This window comes from Musca domestica, unplaced genomic scaffold, assembly GCF_030504385.1.
Source record: "Musca domestica strain aabys unplaced genomic scaffold, Musca_domestica.polishedcontigs.V.1.1 179, whole genome shotgun sequence".
In the NCBI taxonomy this organism is placed as follows: Eukaryota; Metazoa; Arthropoda; class Insecta; order Diptera; family Muscidae; genus Musca; species Musca domestica.
The window spans coordinates 433654-453733 of record NW_026712237.1 but is presented as its reverse complement, the minus strand read 5'-3'; the positions used below and the strand labels follow the sequence as shown (position 1 = coordinate 453733).

The 20080-nt window shown below is 35.7% G+C and overlaps 1 protein-coding gene across 5 annotated transcripts in view; it reads right to left on the bottom strand.

Moving 5' to 3' along the window:
* Nucleotides 1–20080, bottom strand: part of LOC101893340 (protein sidekick) — a 309215-nt gene that overhangs the window by 97494 nt on the left and 191641 nt on the right. For all 5 annotated transcript variants that reach the window (XM_059120794.1, XM_059120795.1, XM_059120797.1 and 2 more), the window contains one exon: nucleotides 87–263. In XM_059120794.1, coding sequence (XP_058976777.1) covers nucleotides 87–263 — 177 coding nt within the window. The remainder of the gene's footprint in view (nucleotides 1–86; nucleotides 264–20080) is intronic.

Genomic DNA, 20080 nt, shown 5'->3' with positions numbered 1-20080 from the left:
ATTTCGAAGCACAAAAACCAGTTATTTAAAAAAAATGAACGAACGACAAAAAAACTCCGATTTAATTCGTTGGAATTTATACTCACATGCGACGACAACGTCAACCGTTTCACTAAATATGGAGCCAGCTTCGTTTTTTGCAATACACTTATAGCTGCCAGCATCCTCACGCTGGGTATTCAGGATACGCATATATTGGCTGGGTGAAAAATCACCGACTGGTATGCCATTTTTTATCCAACGATATGTGGGCTGGGGATAACCTAGGGAAGAGAGAGAGGGAGAAAACAAAAAAATATTATTTAAAATATTTAACACAAAAAGACTATATGGGGAATTAAGTGCTAAAAGGCTATTGAAGGATTGAAAACAAAAATCCAAATGGAAGAAAAATAATTGAATAAAAACTTTAAATATTTTCCAATGGAAACCCCTTCAACAGAAAGCTACGATGCCTGTACATGTTCGTATGGCTGTAGACATTTAATAACTGAAATTGATTCGTTTTACAATTGTTCGATATTACTGCAGGATACAACCATTACTGGGTATTTATATTCACACAGGATATTTTCTTCTTTGGATCTATCTTCCATAGAATCAATTAAATGCAACCCACATTGAAAGTTATTCCAGGATACAAGTGATAGTCCCAAGGATTGGGCCATTTAAATAGAAAACACACACAAACACATCTATGACATCTTAATACAAAAAAAGGACATCAGGAAAACATGCATACAATAACCACAAAACAAATGTCCCAGGAGATAGGGACATAGTTAAGGACATTTGAATCAGACACTCATGCAAATATGCCTCACACTTTTGCAAACTCTGTGCCAAATCATCATTGGCAGTAATGCCGGAAGAACCTTGTTGCTTCGCATACAATAAGGATGTCTTGTTTTTTCATCCTGCATTCTCCCTATCATTGATAACAACAATAACAACAGAACCATTGAAAACAGGCAGACCAGATATGAAAAGTTCTCGCCTGTCCGTCCCCATCTCCATTTGTGGAGTACATGCTGTTTCCTTTATAAGAAAAATACTATTAGAAAACAGAGGAAGAGGAGGAAAAAATGTGACAACGTATGCAGAATAGTTTGTCTATGGTTTGATATGATACATACATACATGAATGAACATGCATGAAAAAAAAGAAGAAGAAAGTGGGACAGGCAAATATCTGCAGCCCAGGAAACTTTTTGGCGGCTATCGGACTAACTTTTGTTGTGAGAGAGTGGTGGCCTCAGAGGCCAGTCGCTCTACAACAGTAGTGTTCACAAGGGCCAGCTACTTTACACTAGTAGTGGCCCGGAAGCCTACTCTAAACAGTAGTGTTCAACTGAGGGCTAGCCACTCTATAATAGTAATCCTATAGCAGTGGCCTAAGAGACCAGCTATCCTATAGCAGTGATCTGAGATGCCAGCTATTCTATAGTAGTGGCCTCGGATGCCAGATATTCTATAGCAGTGGCCTCAGAAGCCAGCTAATCTATAGCAGTGGCTTCAGAGGCCAGCTGATCTATAGCAGTGGTCTCATAGGCTAGCTATTTTATAGCAGTGGCCTCAGAGGCGAGCTTTTCTATAGCAGTGGCCTCTGAGGCCAGATATTCTATAATAGTGGCCTCAGAGTCCAGATATTCCATAGAAGTGGTCTCAGAGGCCAGCTACTCTATAGCAGGTGGCCTCAGAGGCCAGCTACTCTATAGCAGGTGGCCTCAGAGGCCAGCTACTCTATAGCAGATGGCTTCAGAGGCCAGCTACTCTATAGCAGATGGCTTCAGAGGCCAGCTACTCTATAGCAGATGGCTTCAGAGGCCAGCTACTCTATAGCAGATGGCTTCAGAGGCCAGCTACTCTAAAGCAGGTCGCCTCAGAGGCCAGGTACTCTATAGCATGTGGCTTCAGAGGCCGACTAATCTATAGCAGGTGGCCTCAGTGGCCAGCTATTTTAGAGCAGTGACCTCAGAGACCAGCTACTCTATAGCAGTGACCACAGAGGTCAGCTACTGTATAACAATGGCCTCAGAGACCAGCTACTGTATAGCAATGGCCTAAGGGACCAGCTACTGTATAACAATGACTTCAGACACCAGCTACTGTATAGCAATGGCCTCAGGGACCAGCTACTCTAAAATAGTGGCTACAGAGACCAGCTACTCTAAAGTAGAGGCTTCACTCTTTCTATACTCATAGCAGGGGTCTTGTAGGTCAGTTACTTTACAGTATTCGAGCCGCGATTGCCAATGGTTCTACAGTAGTGGTCACCGAAGGTCATCTACTCTAAAGTCCTGGCCTGCTACGTTAAAGTCGTTGGCATCGAGGCTCTAAAGATGTGGCCCCCGAGGTCCACAGTATTTTTCAAAATAGAAAATGGAACTAGTTTTCCAAACAAAAAGGCAAATATTTTTGAAGGGACAAAAACAATAGAATTCGGGGACCATCCCATAGGACTTTTTTCTATAAAAAAATGTTATTTTATTCCATATTTTTAATGTTTCCGACCGCAGGAGACAAATTTTCTCCAAAGAAAAAAAATCAAATCATTTTTCCTGGAGAAAAAAATTTATCTGTCCTCAGGGGAAAAAATCATCGGTCCCCCAGGGACATTTTTTTTCCATAGAAAAAAATCATCGGTCCCCCAGGGGCAATTTTTTTCTGTAGAAAAAAATCATCGGTTCCCCAGGGGCAATTTTTTTCTATAGAAAAAAATCATCGGTCCCCCAGGGGCAATTTTTTTCTATAGAAAAAAATCATCGGTCCCCCAGGGGCAATTTTTTTCTATAGAAAAAAATCATCGGTCCCCCAGGACAATTTTTTTTCAATAGAAAAAAATTCATCTGTTCCCAGGACAATTTTTTTCAATAGAAAAAAATTCATCTGTCCCCAGGACAATTTTTTTCAATAGAAAAAAAATTCATCTATCCCCCAGGACAAATTTTTTCTATAGAAAAAAATGTATCGGTCCCCAGGGATAATTTTGTTTTCATAAAAAATCGTCTGTCCCCCAAAGAAAATTTTTTTTGAAAATCTGACGACAGGGACAATTTTGTCCCTTCGGAAAAAATTTTCCAAATTCATCACTGGGTCTTGCCATTTATATCCATCCATACATCCCATATAATTCATTGTGTATATGCAATGCGGATATTATTTCAGAGTATCTGTATCACTTCATCTGTACCACAAAATCAGAATTACCCATACTGAATGGAGAAAAAAGAAACGAAGAGAAAAATCAAAAAAAAAAAAAAAACTCACAGAGAGGGGGTACTATTGGAAAATAACTACCCGTATTTATGTAAAACGGATATTCAACACACAACGAATGAAGACAGATGTGACAAAAAATAATATCCTTTTTATTAAGGCATGCCTAACGAATAGGCAGAGACATAAGGACATGCTACAATGGTCAGTTAGATCGTTAAAATAACAAAACTCGCCCTCCTTCCTCCTTTGGGTTGTCCCACCCCGTAGGACATGTCTGTTGTAAACTTCATTTTTAATTCCGGTTATAAAGTTCAAATGAGTTTATCTGATATTCTATTGAAATTTAGTTTCTGGTTAGTTGGAGACATAAGGAAATGAGAAATGAAAAATGAAACTGAAAAAGTTCCACATTTGTTGGCATGGCTGTGTGGGAGAAAAACACACGCACACAAACACTCACAAAGGGAATGGATGCTTGGGATGAAAGTTCATTTGCTTTTTGTTGGGGTTCGGTTTTGATGATAACGATGGGGATGTGTTTTCAATTTTAATAAGATGGAATTTTGATTGACTCTTTATCAGTTACTAAAATAGGCAATGGGAGGTCAATAGTTAAATCTAAGCTAAGCTTAATTTTGATTTGGCCAACGGAAATTTGTTTTTCAATATCATTTGGCTCTTAGTAGAAATAAATTCCTTCGAATCTTCTATATATGAAGGGCTCACAGCTATACCGAACTAAGTCATAAAAACATAATTCCAAGATATTTAGAGGTAAAGTAAATGTACTGCAATTAATTTCTGGAAGCAATATTTTAGTCTACCAAAAGAAAATGTAAAAGTCTATATTCAAAATTAACTAATGATATAAAGTTAAAAGAAAAATAATTTAAATATATTACTAAAAAAATATTCAAAAACAAAAAACCTGCTTTGGTTCGTTATTGCTCTGAATAAAATTTGAAGGTTTTACAGCTAAAGCGAACCAAGTCAAAAAAATAAATAAATTGTTCATTTTATGACTAAATATAGTTGATGTTCCGCTTGTAATAAGAAACTGATGTTGATAGCTTTGGAAAAGGCAATGCTTTTTGAATGTCGAAAGTACAGAAATAGTGCTCATCAGATGGCACTTCTGTATTCAGTGAGTCTCGAGCTAGCTGTGCTGCTTTTAAGTGAAGTTCCTTTTGCCAAATTAAATTTGTATTTTCGTCTTCATAGAATTTTATTTTCATGTTAAGTTCATCACATATTCGAAAGTTATCCTTATCCGGTCAGTGCTCCAGTGGCCCATTCCAATAAGTACCTCCCCCACAAAGGGTAAAAATTTTGAATAATTATAACTCTTATAAAATGTGATGAAATTTTCCGATTGTGTTCAAATTACACAGATCAGAATATTTTTATTAACCCACGCTCTGCTGTGAATATGGAATATATCGCTCCACTACCTCTGGTATCATCCCCACAAAGGGTCAACATTTTGAATATCCATGAAGCTCATAAGACGCGATATTATTCGATTTCATTCAGATTGGGTACATTTCAAAATTTCCTTCAACACAAGATCTGTTATAAAGATAGTAGAGATCGCACCATTTCTTCTGGTACCTTCCCACACAGGGTTCAAGATTTTGAAAAACAAAACAGAAAGAAAACGAAATAATCATCCTTCTCCCTTTAGATTTCACACATACAAACATTTTCGCTAACACAATATTTGTTGTGAAGATGGAATATATCTGCGAACCCCTTCCGGTACATCACCCACAAGGGGTCACAATTTTCAATGCCTTTATCTGTCATAACTTGCGAAACAAGTCGATGATTCTTTACAACTTGCTATATCTAAATATTTCTCTCAACCAGAAACATGAGATGAATATGGAATAATGTACGATTTTCTTGTCATTGTGCCCATACTAATATTTAATGTGTATTAGGAAAAAGTATATGAAATAAAAAAACAGTAAGTTCGGTCGGGCCGAGCTTTGAATACCCTCTACCATTTGGAAAGGATTTGGATATTAAAGAATACTTTTAAAAATCATAAAAATACCGAATATAGAGAGTTATCGTAATATGGGGGTATATACGAAAATGTGGACCTGCACAGCCAAGTTTTGTCATAGTCCATTACAATATTCAAATAGGAAACTTGAAAAAATCCGGTAAATAATATCGCAAAAACATCATAATACCGAATACGAAATATGAAAAAAATTGGTGAATAATGTCATTAAAGTCATCAAAATACCGATCATTTCCAATACCAAAATCCCTGTAGACCAAACACACATCTGAGTAAATTTTATTAACCTACTACAAACGCCTCGGAAGCTAAAGTGATTTCCACAGATGGACAGACAGACGAATGGACATCACTAAATCGACATTGAATCATTGCTGATATCTATATATACGCTGATTCAAAGTGAAACACACTGACTTGGTTCATTTTTGCTTTGAATAAAAACGAAAATGACAGTCGTGGACTTAGGTTTTTTAACGTTATCTTTGGAACGAAACACTTTTTGACATTGTGCTTTACAGAGTAAACAGAGTTGCCATATGCGGGGACATTGGCACTAGTTTCGGCATTTTTTATTTTTCATGACTTGGTTCGGTATAGCAGTGAGCCCTCCATATATAAATGTAAGTTGTGTTAGTTACTACGCTTATAACTCAAGATCCGCTGATCCGATTTTAACGATTCATACAAATTCGGAATTGTCTCTTTTCCGAAAAGGATAATATTCAAAAAAATCGCGTAAAAATGTGATATATTAACATTTTCATTTTGACTTTTGAAATGTACAATAGTAATGTTTTATTTTGCATGATTTTTTTTCCATTTTGACTTACTTTTTTCTAATGTACATTTGTAGAGTTTTTTTTTATATTTTTTTTTTAATTCGAATATTAATACCAATTTATTTAATTGACTTGATTTCTTGAGAACTGAAATTGATGGCGGGTTGCATGGAAGTCAGTCAAATGATATCGAAATAACTTAACGCGGTTAGACCAATGTTAAAAGATAATTACTTTTTCAAAATCGCTAAAAACACGATAAAAGAGATGTAATGGCAAAAATTCTCAAATCGGCAAAAATCGAAAAAAAAAAATCAATGGAAATTGACTAGATATGGAAATAATCCATCCAATGAGAACTTAAAATGCAAAATTCATTGGGACTGCAACCAGTGAAATACCGAATATGAAGAGCACTGTTATATGCGAACTATATAAAATAGTGGAGCAAATTGAAAATTTGGAAAGAAAAGGATACATTTCCTCGGAAAATTCTTCCGAAACCTTAAAAGTAACCTTAACTCCCATCAAACGTTATACGGTGACTATGCGCTATCATCAGTTGTCAGTTTGGTTGGTACATAACAATCCCAAAAAGGGGGGGATCAAACGTTTTTAATGTCCATTTTATATAGTTTAACCAAACACAAAGGGCCTCAAATATTTTGCTCTATACTTCGCAAAAGTTACCATAGAGTTTTAAATTTTTCCTAGGGGTTTCATGAATAATCAGTTGTTCAAAATATATATCAGTTGTATATTAAATGTTGGTAATTTGAGATTTTAAGAAGAACAACACATTTTTTCAAATAATTATAAGAATAGGACCATGCTTTGGTATAACCCTTATATGTGAACCTATTTCTTTCATATTACAATAATCCGCCCAATGAGAACTCAAAATGCAATTCATTGGAGCAAAATGGTGCAAAATGGTAGAGCGAATTGGACATTTAGAAAAAAAAAAAAAAAAAAGATATCTTAAATATATGACCCCCGGATAAGGGTACACTCCTTTTTCAAGTATAGTTTACATTTTAACCATATTTTACTCATACGCATTTTAGCAAAAGTTGGTAATTTGAGAAGAAACCATCCTCGCAAAAAATGATCACGTTTTGGTATTACCATTATATAATTTAAACTATATTCGGGGTTTTCGACATTTTTCTTTCATTTTTCAGGCCTTTATTTGACATCTTTGTTTCTACGGGTGTAAAAAACCTCTTCTCATAATATTTTGACTTTTGGAGTAGAGTCCATCTTGGTCTTGATCACATTCATCAATTGATTTGGCTAAAAAATTGTATTTAGGCTACTCTGGGATAGAGAATCGTCTTACAGATAATTGTCCACATAGGCATTTTATTAAGTATAGTTCCCACATTAGTGTACCCGCAAATCCACATTCCTAACCAATGTTTGGTCAGAAAAAAAAATTTGGTATACTATTGAATTTTTAACTCTCAAGAGAATATTGGCTGGGAACGTAGAAGTGGGATGTACGTCTACATGCTTTGAACTCCGAAATATCAAATTTTGGCAGAAACATGAAAAAATCACGAATATTATTTTTTGGATCGTTATTAAATTATACTATGAAGAAAAATATGGACTTTATGGGTTTTCCAACACACAATTTAAATGACAAAAATAAATTAATTCCTATCTTAAGTTAATGGGTGTAAAAGACCAATTATCTTTGACTATTTTGAAATCATTCAGATCAGTGTTCTATAATGCCTTAAAAAATATGCATTAAAAACTAAAAGTAGGGGCCGGCAACGCGGACCGGGCCAGCTAGTAAATTTATAATTTAATATTCAAATTAACCCCTGCTAATAAAAATGTATCCATGAACTCAAAATCCCCATAAAAATGCCATTTAATATTCCTTGCCATCATCATCAATGTTTATGTTCATCACAGCAGCGATGATATTGCAAAATATGAAAAATTTGATGGCAGCTCTTGCCTCTGGCGAAGACAGTAGCATTAAATGCAACCATCTTCTTAGTAGGAGATTTAAGTGAATTGTTGCATTTTACCGTTTATCGCATTGAGAGAATCGTCTTGGCTTTTGTATAAACGTCAGTGTATGTCAATTCTCTGCAGCAGTTCAAAGAAATTCTATCATGAAGGTGAATAGGATAAGAATCCATGGAAACCACAAGACAGAAGCCGCTATAAGAATTTCATTTTTTATCGAATTGTGTGTCGGCGTGTGTTTTCCCATTCGACTTTGTGTCGATTGCACTTTACGTTCTTTCTCTCAATGACAGGTTAAATGCAGTGCAACAACAAATCGTTGGTGAATAGACTAAATAACATTGTGCGAGATTCCGTTAATGGCATGTGAAAGCTTTGCTTAATTTTGTTATCGGCAACGAAGGAGAGGGACATTTAAGGGGAAGGGAAATGTAAACAATATTCCCCGGAGGTAAAAAACAACCAGTTTCCTTAAATAGATAATTTTTGAAAAAAATCGATAGCTCCAAATTATATATTTTGTAATACCATAAAAACTTATCAGTTCCCCAGTGGACTATTTATCTTAAAAAAATGTCGCAGAACCCCTGGAAATAACTGTTTTTTAAAAATATATTTTGCAACAAAAAAATATAATTTAATAATAAAATTTAAAATTTTATTTTTTTTATAGACAAAAGTATCCTTGACATAGAAAAATAAAAAAAATATATATATATATATATATATATATATAGAAACTAGTTAAAAAGTAGTAAGTTCGGCCGGGCCGAACTTTGAATACCCTCCACCATTTGGAACGAATTTGGAAAATTTCAGAAAATAAAATCATTAAAACATTCTGTTAAAATTGTAAAAATACCAATTATAGACGTTATATTGAGGTGTATACGACGTGGGCCTACATAGGCATTGTATGTCATAAGCCATTACCATATTCAAATTCGCAACTTGAAAAAAGCGGTGAATAATATAGCTAAAATCATCAAAATATCGTATATAGGGAGGTACCGTTATATCGGAGCTGTGCGAAGACCTGGACCTGCATAGACAATTTTCTGTCACAGGCTGTAGCATCCATTTCGAACTTCAAACACCACATCTCAAACAATTTCAGTGGGTATTGTACCTAAAATCGTCAAAATACCGAATATAGGGATGTACTGATATATGAGGCCTATACGAAGACCTGGACCAGCATAGACATTTTTCTGTCTTAGGGTGTAGTATCCAATTCGAACTTCAAATACCACATTTGAAACAATTCCGGTGAATAATGTCGCTAAAATCATCAAAATACCGAATATCGGGAGGTACCGTTATATGGGGGCTATATGAAAACGTGGACCACATGGCCCATTCACGAACTTAACCTGCCTGCTGGAAAACTAAACATGCGTGCAAAATTTTAGCTATCTCTCTCAATTCATTCGAAAGATAGCGTGATTACAACAGACAGACAGACGGACATCGCTAAATCTTCTTAAAATTTTACGCTGATCAAGAATATATATACTTTGTTGGGTCTGACATGAGTATTTCGAGGAGTTACAAACGGAATGACAAAGTTAATATACCCTCCATGGTATGGTGCTGACTTTTTTCTATAGAAAAAGAAGTCGTTTGATGATTTTTTTGTTCTATATGAAACCTAGTCTCCTGCAGGGCCAATGAATTTTGTGTTATGTTTAAACAATTTTTTGACTCTTTTGGCGGATGTACCAAAGGAGTGTACCACTATTATCAATTTCACACCGATATAAATATTACGTTTCCAGTTGGACTATCTCTGCTACTTCCTGCACTTTCTGTGGGATATCTATAAAATGTCTATAAATAGTGAAATAACTGACTGACAGAAAATCAATGCCCAGACGAAACATATGAAGCTTAAAAATGTTGCACTACGATCAGTCGTGGTGCGTAAGAGTGTGATAAAGCTGGATTTTTGGAAATTCCTACTTAAAGGATACGAAAAGTACCAAAATGTAGACAAAACAAGTTTAAAAGTATCAGACGATTAGGCCGACAGATGTACAGGGTGGGATAAAAAAATGCCATAATTCTTAATTTTTTTGTTTTTAAACTTTATTGAATGGAAGCAAAAAAAAAAAATGTCGGAAATAGACTCAAATTTTAGAATAAGTTTAGATTTTTTCCAATTCGTCACTTTTGGCACGAATTATGGTCTTCAAACGGCCAATGAAACCATCACACGCTGCCCGAATGTTGCTCTGCGGTATTTTGGCCCATTCCCGGCGAAGCGCTTGCTTGAGGTGATCGAAACATTGGTATTTTTTAGTGCCAACCTTGCGTTTCAAAATACTCCACACACAATAGTCCAACGGATTGTTATCCGGAGATGTTGGTGACCATTGTGCGCTGGAAATGAAGCGAGGAACTTCATTTTGAAACCATTCTTGGGTGGCGCGTGCTGAGTACGATGGTTCTGAGTACTGTTGGAATGTCCACGGTCCGCTGCCCAAGGCTTTAATACACCCTCCAGAATGTTTTCGCGACAATATTCGGCACTTATTATGATGCCACGGTCGATTAATACGAGCAGAAAGCGACCATCGGCTGTTATGGCGGCCCACACCATCACCATGGCCGGCGCTTGAGTTCTGGTGGCCGACGGAAGGTGCACATTTTCAGCTGACCTCTTTGGCAAGTAAACACGATCATTTTGTTTGTTTTTGCTGGAAAACATTCGTTTTCTCTTCGGAGAAAACCAAAATCGGCAATTCACCACTCTCGCCCAAGCGAAGCAACTCTTAAGCTCTTTTGAGTCTATTTTCGTTCTGTTGCGGTGTAAGTTTCTGAACTTTTGGGAATTTGCCGAATGGAATATTGCGATTTGTTCAGCTCACGAGCCATTTTTCGGCCACTGCGACGCAGGTTTCGATCAAGTCGCTTCTTTACTTTTCAAACCATTTCTGCTGATGTTGCCGTTTTCTTCCATCCACTTCCTTGATGTCGGGCTACGCTGCCAGTATCACGGTAACGAGCGATGGTACGAGACACAAAAGATTTATTCACATTCAAATGCTGGAGTGCTCTAACGATAGCCACTTGTGGTTCCCCAGCCAAATATAAAGAAATCACACTATCACGCTTGAATTCCATCACAATAACTTCTTGTTCTGGAAAATTCTCACCAAAAATGCTTTTGTACGCTTGTAAACACTCACTCTGTACATCCATTTTGGAAGAGGTTGAACTTTTGTCGGAAGGGTACCAGAAAGTGTGGATCATTCTTCTCTAGAAAGTCCTTTCATTACTTGGCAGAGAGTGTCTTTTTTTGGGGATCAAAGATCGCGAAGACGGTAGCCTAAGTAAGTTGTTGATGGTTCGCTTCTTTTAGTGAAATTACCGAAATTCCCCATCACCTATCCGTCAATATAAACCTCTTTTCTTAAAGTTCTCATTTTTGTCTTCATTGCAAACCACTAAATCTAAATGGAATCAAATATGTCTGTAATAATTTCCAACTAAAAGTTCAACTTTCACATTTAGCTTCCTGCATGATCCCTAAATCTGATGGGTCGGGGGAGTGGTATGGAAATGTAACGCGTACGCCTGTTTTAAAACGAAAATGTGAAAGAAGGAAAAAAGTTTATTTCCAAACTTCCATCCGGTCGGAGAAGTAGTAGGGCATGAGATTATGATAAGAATTGCAAGAGGTGGGAAGCAAGTGGTGAATGGTGCATCCTGAGCTAACATCCGAAAAATTGAGAAAAAAACCAACTGCATAAAGAAGTAAATTGTGGCACCCAACATATTCTGTAATATCTGGAAGGCAAGCAAAAGAAGAGTAGTAGTAGTAGCTGCCTTCCGCCTTGTCTCCAACATATCACTTGTACTTTTGCGCCAAATGTAAACTTTTACCAACAGCGACGACACTCAGTTATTCATTCACTTTGGGCTGAAGAAAGTCTCATTTTTTATTCATAGCTTCATTAGGCGCACTACAATGATATAGTCCCACAAGTAGGCCCCCCATTCTCCCCCTCAAATGAAATAAACAAAAAAGGATAACGTTTCCTTGAAAAAGAAAGAATCCCCGGTGGTTTACCTTCTAAATGAATAGGAAAACTACACACACTCACCGCCTCACACATGAAAATACATGAATGCCTGCCTCTCCGATGCAACTCAAGATTGAATGTTCGTCGGGAGAGTGTGCGTGTGTGTGTTTGTGTGTGCGCATAAGGATAAAGAGGAAGTTATCGTGTGAAAAACTTCACTCGGTTTGTGTGTCTAGCTAAATGCGTGGAACCTATTTATTTGGCTTTTCCACACATCGTTGAGGATGCAGAGGGGCAAATAGGTGTAACGACGATCCAGCTTAGCTGCATTGGCCCCAAACCACTTGATTGTGGCATGTTTGTCTTCCTCTTTGCCCAACGCAGCATAAGCTCCATTTTATGCCTTAATGCTGGCGCTGGCAAGCATGCATTCATTGAATAAAATGAACACCCAAGCCAAATCGGGTAGTTGAACTTTTGATGGAGTGGAACGAAATTATTTCAAACCCAAAGAAAGAAATCTCTTGGGGCCACTGAGTTAGCACAATAGCCTGCAGTTTTTCAATAAAAACGAGAGTTCAGAGTACTTACAATGTGTTAAATAGATGAAATGGAAATAAAAGAAAGGAAAATTAAAAAAAAAACGATGGTTGCAACATTTCAATGGCTGTTATCGGGAGCGAGATTTTCGCATATGCCTTTGAGAAACTTACTAATGGGAAATGAAGTAACCAAAAGTTGCAGTGTAACACTTTTTTGGGAGAATGTAAAAAAATCTGCGCTCAGCTTATCTTAAATCAAAATCATGTTAATATTAATGACTACAAGACACTATTCGGGAGAGCTTAATTGAAATGGTGAGCCGAAATTGCAGTAGAATAAATATTTGCGAAAACTTCGTGAGATAATTACAGTTACTTGGATTTTTTTGGAACACTTTTGTGACAGGGAAACTTTTTCAAAAAAGAGCTACCTTAAATCTTAAATCAAAATCATGTTAATATTAATGACTACAAGACACTATTCGGGAGAGCTTAATTGAAATGGTGTGCCGAAATTGCAGTAGAATAAATATTTGCGAAAACTTCGTGAGATAATTACAGTTACTTGGATTTTTTTTGGAACACTTTTGTGACAGGGAAAATAATAAATCCAAGACAATCTATGATATAACATTATTTCAGGAGGAAAAGAAGACTAAAGAGTTGTTTCTACAAAATATTCTATCTTAAGGAGTAATGATTTTGTTGATTATCGAGTAAAATAGCGGTTTTATATCCTACATCACATCAGTGATACAGGGTATTGTGGCAAAAGGAAACGTCATAGCCTAGTAGTTAATTTTTGGGAGCTCCATGATATCACTTTCTTAGTCGATTCATGAATGGCTGTCCGACTGCCGGCCGTACCTATTTAATAGGTCGTACCTTATTAAAATTTTTTGGTAATCGGTTCAGATTTTGATATAGCTCCAGTATATATTTATTTTATCGTGCACAAAAAAAAAAAGATGTAGGTATAGCTCCTATATATGTTTTATCCGATTTGATGTTTAAATCCCTCACTTTCGTAATAAGCAATTTACAACAAAAATATTCGGTACCAGATATTTTATAAAGCTAAGAAATACCTCTGGCAAATTTTATTGAGATCGGTTCTGATTTGGATATAGCTCCCATATATATCTTTATCTGATTTCAGTTTTTTTGCACACCAAATGGCAAATATCAGCCCAAATAGAGTGACTTGTAGTACTTCCGATCGAATTCAGCCTAGAAGCAAGTACATCAAATTTGGTGAAAATCAGTTAAGATATAGCTATAGCTCTAATATATTTACAGGCTGAGATGAAAAAACTGCTACCAACTTCAGACTGCTGTCATTTCTAAGCAACTCATCCGACAGCTGTTAAAATTATTCCAGTGACAACTCATTATATTGTTTACAAGCGCACAAAAGCATTTTGGTGAGAATTTTCCAGAAAAAAAGTTATTCGTGGTGAAATTCAAGCGTGATAGTGTGATATCTTCACATTTGGCAGGAAAATCACAAGTGGCTATCGTTAGAGTCCTCCAGCATTTAAATGTGAATAAATCTTTTGTGTCTCGTAACATCGCTCGTTAACGTGATACTGGTAGCGTTACGCGACGTCAAGAAAGAGGACGGAAGAAAACAGCAACATCAGCAGAAATGGTTCGAAAAGAAAAGAAGCGACTTGATCGAAACCCGCGTCGCTATATTTTATACGTCAAATATTAAAAAATGAGCTCGTGGTAAAGCCATTGAAATTCCAAAAAATGAAATAACTTAACCGCAACAGAAAGAAAATAGACTCAAAAGAGCTAAAGAAATGCTTCGCTGTTGGCCGAAAGTGGTGAACTCCGAATTTGGTTTTCTCCGATGAGAAAATATTCGTTGTCCAGCAAACAAAATTATCATGTATACTTGTCAAAAAAGTCAACTGAAAATGTGCACATTCGGTTGGCCACAGGAATTCAAGCGTCGGCCATGGTGATGGTGTGGGCCACCATAACTGGAGGTTGTATTAAAGCCATGGGCACGCAAAAATTTTGGCCGCTGGCCTTGGACATTCCAACAGGACCCACGAATAGTTACAAAATGAGGTTCCTCGCTTCAGCGCCAGCACAAAATGGCCACAAAAATCTCCGGATACCAATCCGTTGTACTATTGTGTCTCGAGTATTTTGGAAAGCAAGGTTGGCACTAAAAAATACCAAAGTGTCGATCACCTCAAGCAAGCGCTTCGCAGATGAACATTCGGGCAGCGTGTGACGGTTTCATTGGTCGTTTGAAGAAGATTGATAATATTTTATTCCAATGTATATTATTTCTTTAGGTCTTTTGGTATTGAAAGTGGGTCATGTAGGTCCACTTTTTGGTATAGCCCTCATATAATAGTACCTCCCTATTTTCGGTATTTTGGTGATTTGGGCGACATTATTCACCGGAAATGTTTCAAATTCGGTATTTGAAGTTCGTAATGGATACTACAATCTATGACAGAAAATTGTTTGTGCAGGTCCACGTCTTCGTATAGCCCCCATATAACGGTACTGCCCGATAAACGATATTTTGATGATTTTATGATATTATTTACCGGAATGGTTTAAAAATTTGGTATTTAAGGCTCATAGTGCAGCCTATGACTGAAAATTGTCTGTATTCAAAGTTCGTAGCGGATAGTACAGAATATTAAAAAAATTCGTATGCAGTTCCCCGTTTTCTTATAACCCCGATATAACACTACCTTACTTTATTGGGTATTTTGATGACATTATTAGCCGGAATGTTTCGAAATTCGTATTTGAAGATATTAATGGGTACTACAGCCTGTGACAAAAAATTACTTATGCAGGTCCACGTCTTCGTAATAGCCCCTGTATAGAGGTCCTCATTTAAACATTCTTTTTCGGATTTTGTTGAAAATTTTTCAAGTTTCTTCCAAATGGTGGAAGGTATTAAAAGTTCGGTCCGGCCGAATTTAACTGCTTTTTATACCCTACAACACAATGTGTTGGGGGTATTATAAGTTTGATTGGGCCAAAAATTATGTAACACCTCGAAATATTGGTTTTCCACATAGGAAAGTATATATGGATCTTCCTATCTCGCCGAGCTGAGTCGATCTAGCTATGTATGTCCGTCTGTCCATGTTAATTTGTAATCACTCTACAGGTCGCAATTATGGCCCGATCTTCACGAAATTTAGAATGGAGGTGGGGCTAGGGTCAGAATAGAACCCTATTTCTTTTGGAGATGATCGCTTAATATTTAGGGGTCGAAATGGACCAAATACTGAAAAAATGTCGGATTTTGCAGTAGCTATACAGGTCGCAATTATAGACCAATCGACGCGGAACTTCGCATATAGCTAGAGTTTAGGGCGGGGAAGAAGCCTACAAATTTGGGTGGTCATCGGATAATATTTAGCGGATAAAATAGACCATATCTTTTGTGTTAAAAAAATTCAAAAATTTTCATTAAACCGCGAATATTTTTAATCCCGGCGAAATCACAAAGCTATGACAAGGTTACTTCTGTTCTTTACATTGATGATAACATCCAACAAATCGGATATATAGCAAAATATGTGCGATATATATGTCTATCAAAGAAGACATGCTTGAAAGGTCTCCTATATGTCGAGAACGGCTGAACTGATTTCGACAGTTCTCATTAATTCAGAATGGCCTCTTGGCAGGAAAGAAAAAACGTCTAAAAAAATCGCATAAAAATATCTCTCAAAAGATGAAAATATTGATTTTGTAAAATTTTCTCATATTTTTTCAATTTTGTCACATTTTTGGCATATTTTCATTTTGAATTAAACATTTGATAATATTTCTACAGCTAACAAAACTAAGTAGTTAGGATAACAGGATATCATATACAGATCGCATTTATGGCCCGATCCTTACGAAATTTTGCATGGGGATAAGATGAGGGTCAGAATAGAAGCCTACTCTTTTTGGAGATGATCGCCATATATTTAGGGGTTGAAATGGACCAAAAAAACTGCAAAATTGTCAGCAAGTCGTTTTTTTTGTCCTCACGCGCATTTGAATGGAGGTTACCGGACATTGCAAAAGCCAAATAGTTTTGGATGGCCATCCAAAAATATTCAATGTGTGAAATAGTTTGCCAACTTTTTTAGACAAAATACGAAAATATCCATTCCAGTGTCTTTTTGGAGAATTCACAAATACAGGAAAGACGCACTTCTGACTATGTCGTTAACGCTGATTTCGTTGAAGAATATAGTCAAATGGCTGTATCTCATATAGATGCGTTGCAGTCAAAAACCAATAATAAATGTTAATCTTTTGCCACTTCTGAGAGATGTTAGGTCTTTGGGAAATATTGGTTCCAGATCTAGGAAGACCATTTACGTGCAACATCTACCAATAAATTGGAAATGAGCAATTTAGTTAAAGTTGCTATTATTCGAAAATTAGAGAACGAAACCTGATGGGTTTCTTTTATTATTTGTCACAATATCTTGTGGAATTCTTTCGAGTATCTCGCCTATATAAAATGTATCGTTTATTATAGTGTTGTAGGGTATTCAACGGTCGGCCCCGCTCGACTGTAGGCTTTGCTTACTTGTTTATTTATTTATTTATTTTAAAAAGAAACTTTGCAAACTATAATTTAATATAAATATAATAAAAGTTAAGAATAAATGATATATAAGTGTATTTAAAGTAATGCATACTTTATATAATATAGCTTTACTTTATTTTTTGAAAAAACATTTTTTCAATTTTTTTTTTGAAAAATCACTAAATTTAGTGGTAGTGCTATTAAAATTTCACTACCACTAAAATTTAGTGGTAGTGCAATTTTTTTTTTTAAATATCACTAAAGGGTTAGTGGTAGTGCAATTTATTTTTCACTACCACTAACCCTTTAGTGGTAGTGGAATTAAAAATTGCACTACCACTAATTATTTAATTCTTAGTGCACTAAAAATTTAGTGCAATATGACCAACCCTGATTGCTGACAACTCCTCAAAGTATGCCATAAAATTGTAAAACATAAACTATGAAAAAGTCACTTTGCATATGACTCGTACATCATGTGTAATCGAGCCTTTATACTATTTTCTTTGCTATTATACAATATATGATTATTTTGTGAAAGGATATCAAATATAAATAAATTTCCTTTAAATATAGATTTTACAATAAAATATTTATGTAAATAAAATTTAAATTTCAACAAATTGTTTTATCTATAGATTATGGTTTTTGTTGTTCAAAGACAATCGAAAATCTGTAACTAAGAAATGAATACTCTTGTAGCATTTTTGGATTACAAACGACATGTTTGTGTGTGAGCAAGTTTCACACAATAATTGTATATAAACTTTATATCTTGTATGAGAAGTTTTAAAAATTTATTTCATTTCTTGCTTGGGGACATCAACACAAAATACACACACAGACACACTGATGTTGTTGGGAAAACTGAAACGGAAAATACGATATATGCAAAGCAATCGTCTGGATGAGTCTTCATGGAATTGTGCAATTTCAAAACGAAACCCTTTTGCTTTCACAGAACATGATTTCATGTTTGATTCCCATGAGAGGATGTTGAGTATTTTTTGCTCCCCTTTCATCCAACCCCCAAAAATTGCCAAATAATGAATGTCAAATAACAAATTTGATAGTTTCTTCTCGGATGCATCAAATTTAAAATATATTTCTACATTCTCTATGTGTCTTTTTTGCATTTTTTTTCATTCGATTTCAATTGATTCAAGCATCTCGTTTTAAGTTACTCGAACACACATTTATCTTGGGAACTTTTGATGCAATATAAAGTTTTACTTTGAGGACATTTGATATACTGCATACATGAATAGCTAGCTGCTCCTTCTGCTATTCGATGAGTGTTCATGTCAGCATAGTCCTCACACATGCTTGCTTGCTTGCGCTCGTTGCACCATCAAGTTTTTTTGCTTGGCAAGTTCGTTCTCTTATTTTCTTAAGTTTAGTTTTGGTAACATTTGACAAGGGAATAACTTAAAAATAAGTTAATACTTTTGCATAGATAATTCGAAATTATTTACTGGATGCTGATGCAAGTTGACGGTTTTGTTTTCGAGTTTGGTTGGAATCGTTTGAAGAAATTCTTTTGGGGGAGATCAAAATGGTAGTTTTTAAGTGGGTCGTTATGAAACATTATTTTTTTTCGAAAACAAAGAGTCAAGTGGCTCGTGTGAGTTATACGTAGAATAGATATTTTTTGTGGAATATATATTAGAGTTAATGTGAAATAATTTTTGGAAAATGTAACGGGCTTGAAATCAAAACAAGTTAATACTCGAATGGAGAACTCCTTCTAGATTTGGTTCTTAAAAAAGGACATTACATTGTGCAACACCAAAAAAAAAAAAAAAAAAAAAAAAAAAAAAAAAAAAACAGGGAAAATCTAGTAGATTATGAAACTAGAGCAAACAAGTAAAAACCAGCTAAGTTCGGCCGAGACGAACTCTTTATACCCTCCACCATTTGGAAGAAACTTGAAATATTTCAAAAAAAATTCCATCGGAAATTACGTTCAAATAAAAACTGTTATATGGGGGCTATACGAAGACGAAGTAATATGTGTCATAGGCTGTAGTAAATGTTCCGAACTTTATATATGAAATTTGAAACAATTCCGATGAATAACGTTGCCAAAATCATCAAAATACCGAATATCGGGAGGAACACTTTATATAGGGGATATATTATATCGTGGACCTATATAGACAATATAGGATCTCCTTTTGTGGATTTTAAGACAAATCCATTGAAAAATTTGGCTGAAATTATCAAAATACCGAATATCGGGGCTATACCTTTTATATGGGGGCTATAAGATATCGTGGATCTATTTGGCAATTCTCTTCTAGGGGATAAAGTACTCACAAGGAACTCTTTGTGTGAATTTTCAAACAATTCTCTTTCAGGGGCTTAAGTACTCACAAAGAACTCTTTGTGCAGAATTTCAGACAATTCCATTGAAAATGTGGCTATAATCATCAAAATACCAAATATCGGGTGGTACCATAATATGGCCAATATATATGGGACCTATAGTTATATCTGGGCCGATTTCGATCAAATTTGGTGTACTTATTCACAGGCCTAATTTGATTGTATGTGGAAAATTCCATACTATTTGGGCTGATATTACACGTGCACAAAAAAAGCAAATGGCACGGTTTGGGTTAAATAGAATACTTGTGCAATATTTCACCTGGATCGGGCAATAAATGCGACTTGTACTTTCTTTACAAGAATACATGGACAGACGGACGGACATGCATAAATCATCTCAGAATGTGATTCCATGCTGATCTTAAAAAAGAACTATGGGCTTATTTCGTTTCCTTTTGCACAAAGACATAATACCCTGACCACCTTGTGGTGTAGGGTATAAAAAGCAAACACATAATTTGCACTTGTAGTACATCAATTTCGAATACAATTTTCTTGAAAACTATTAAACC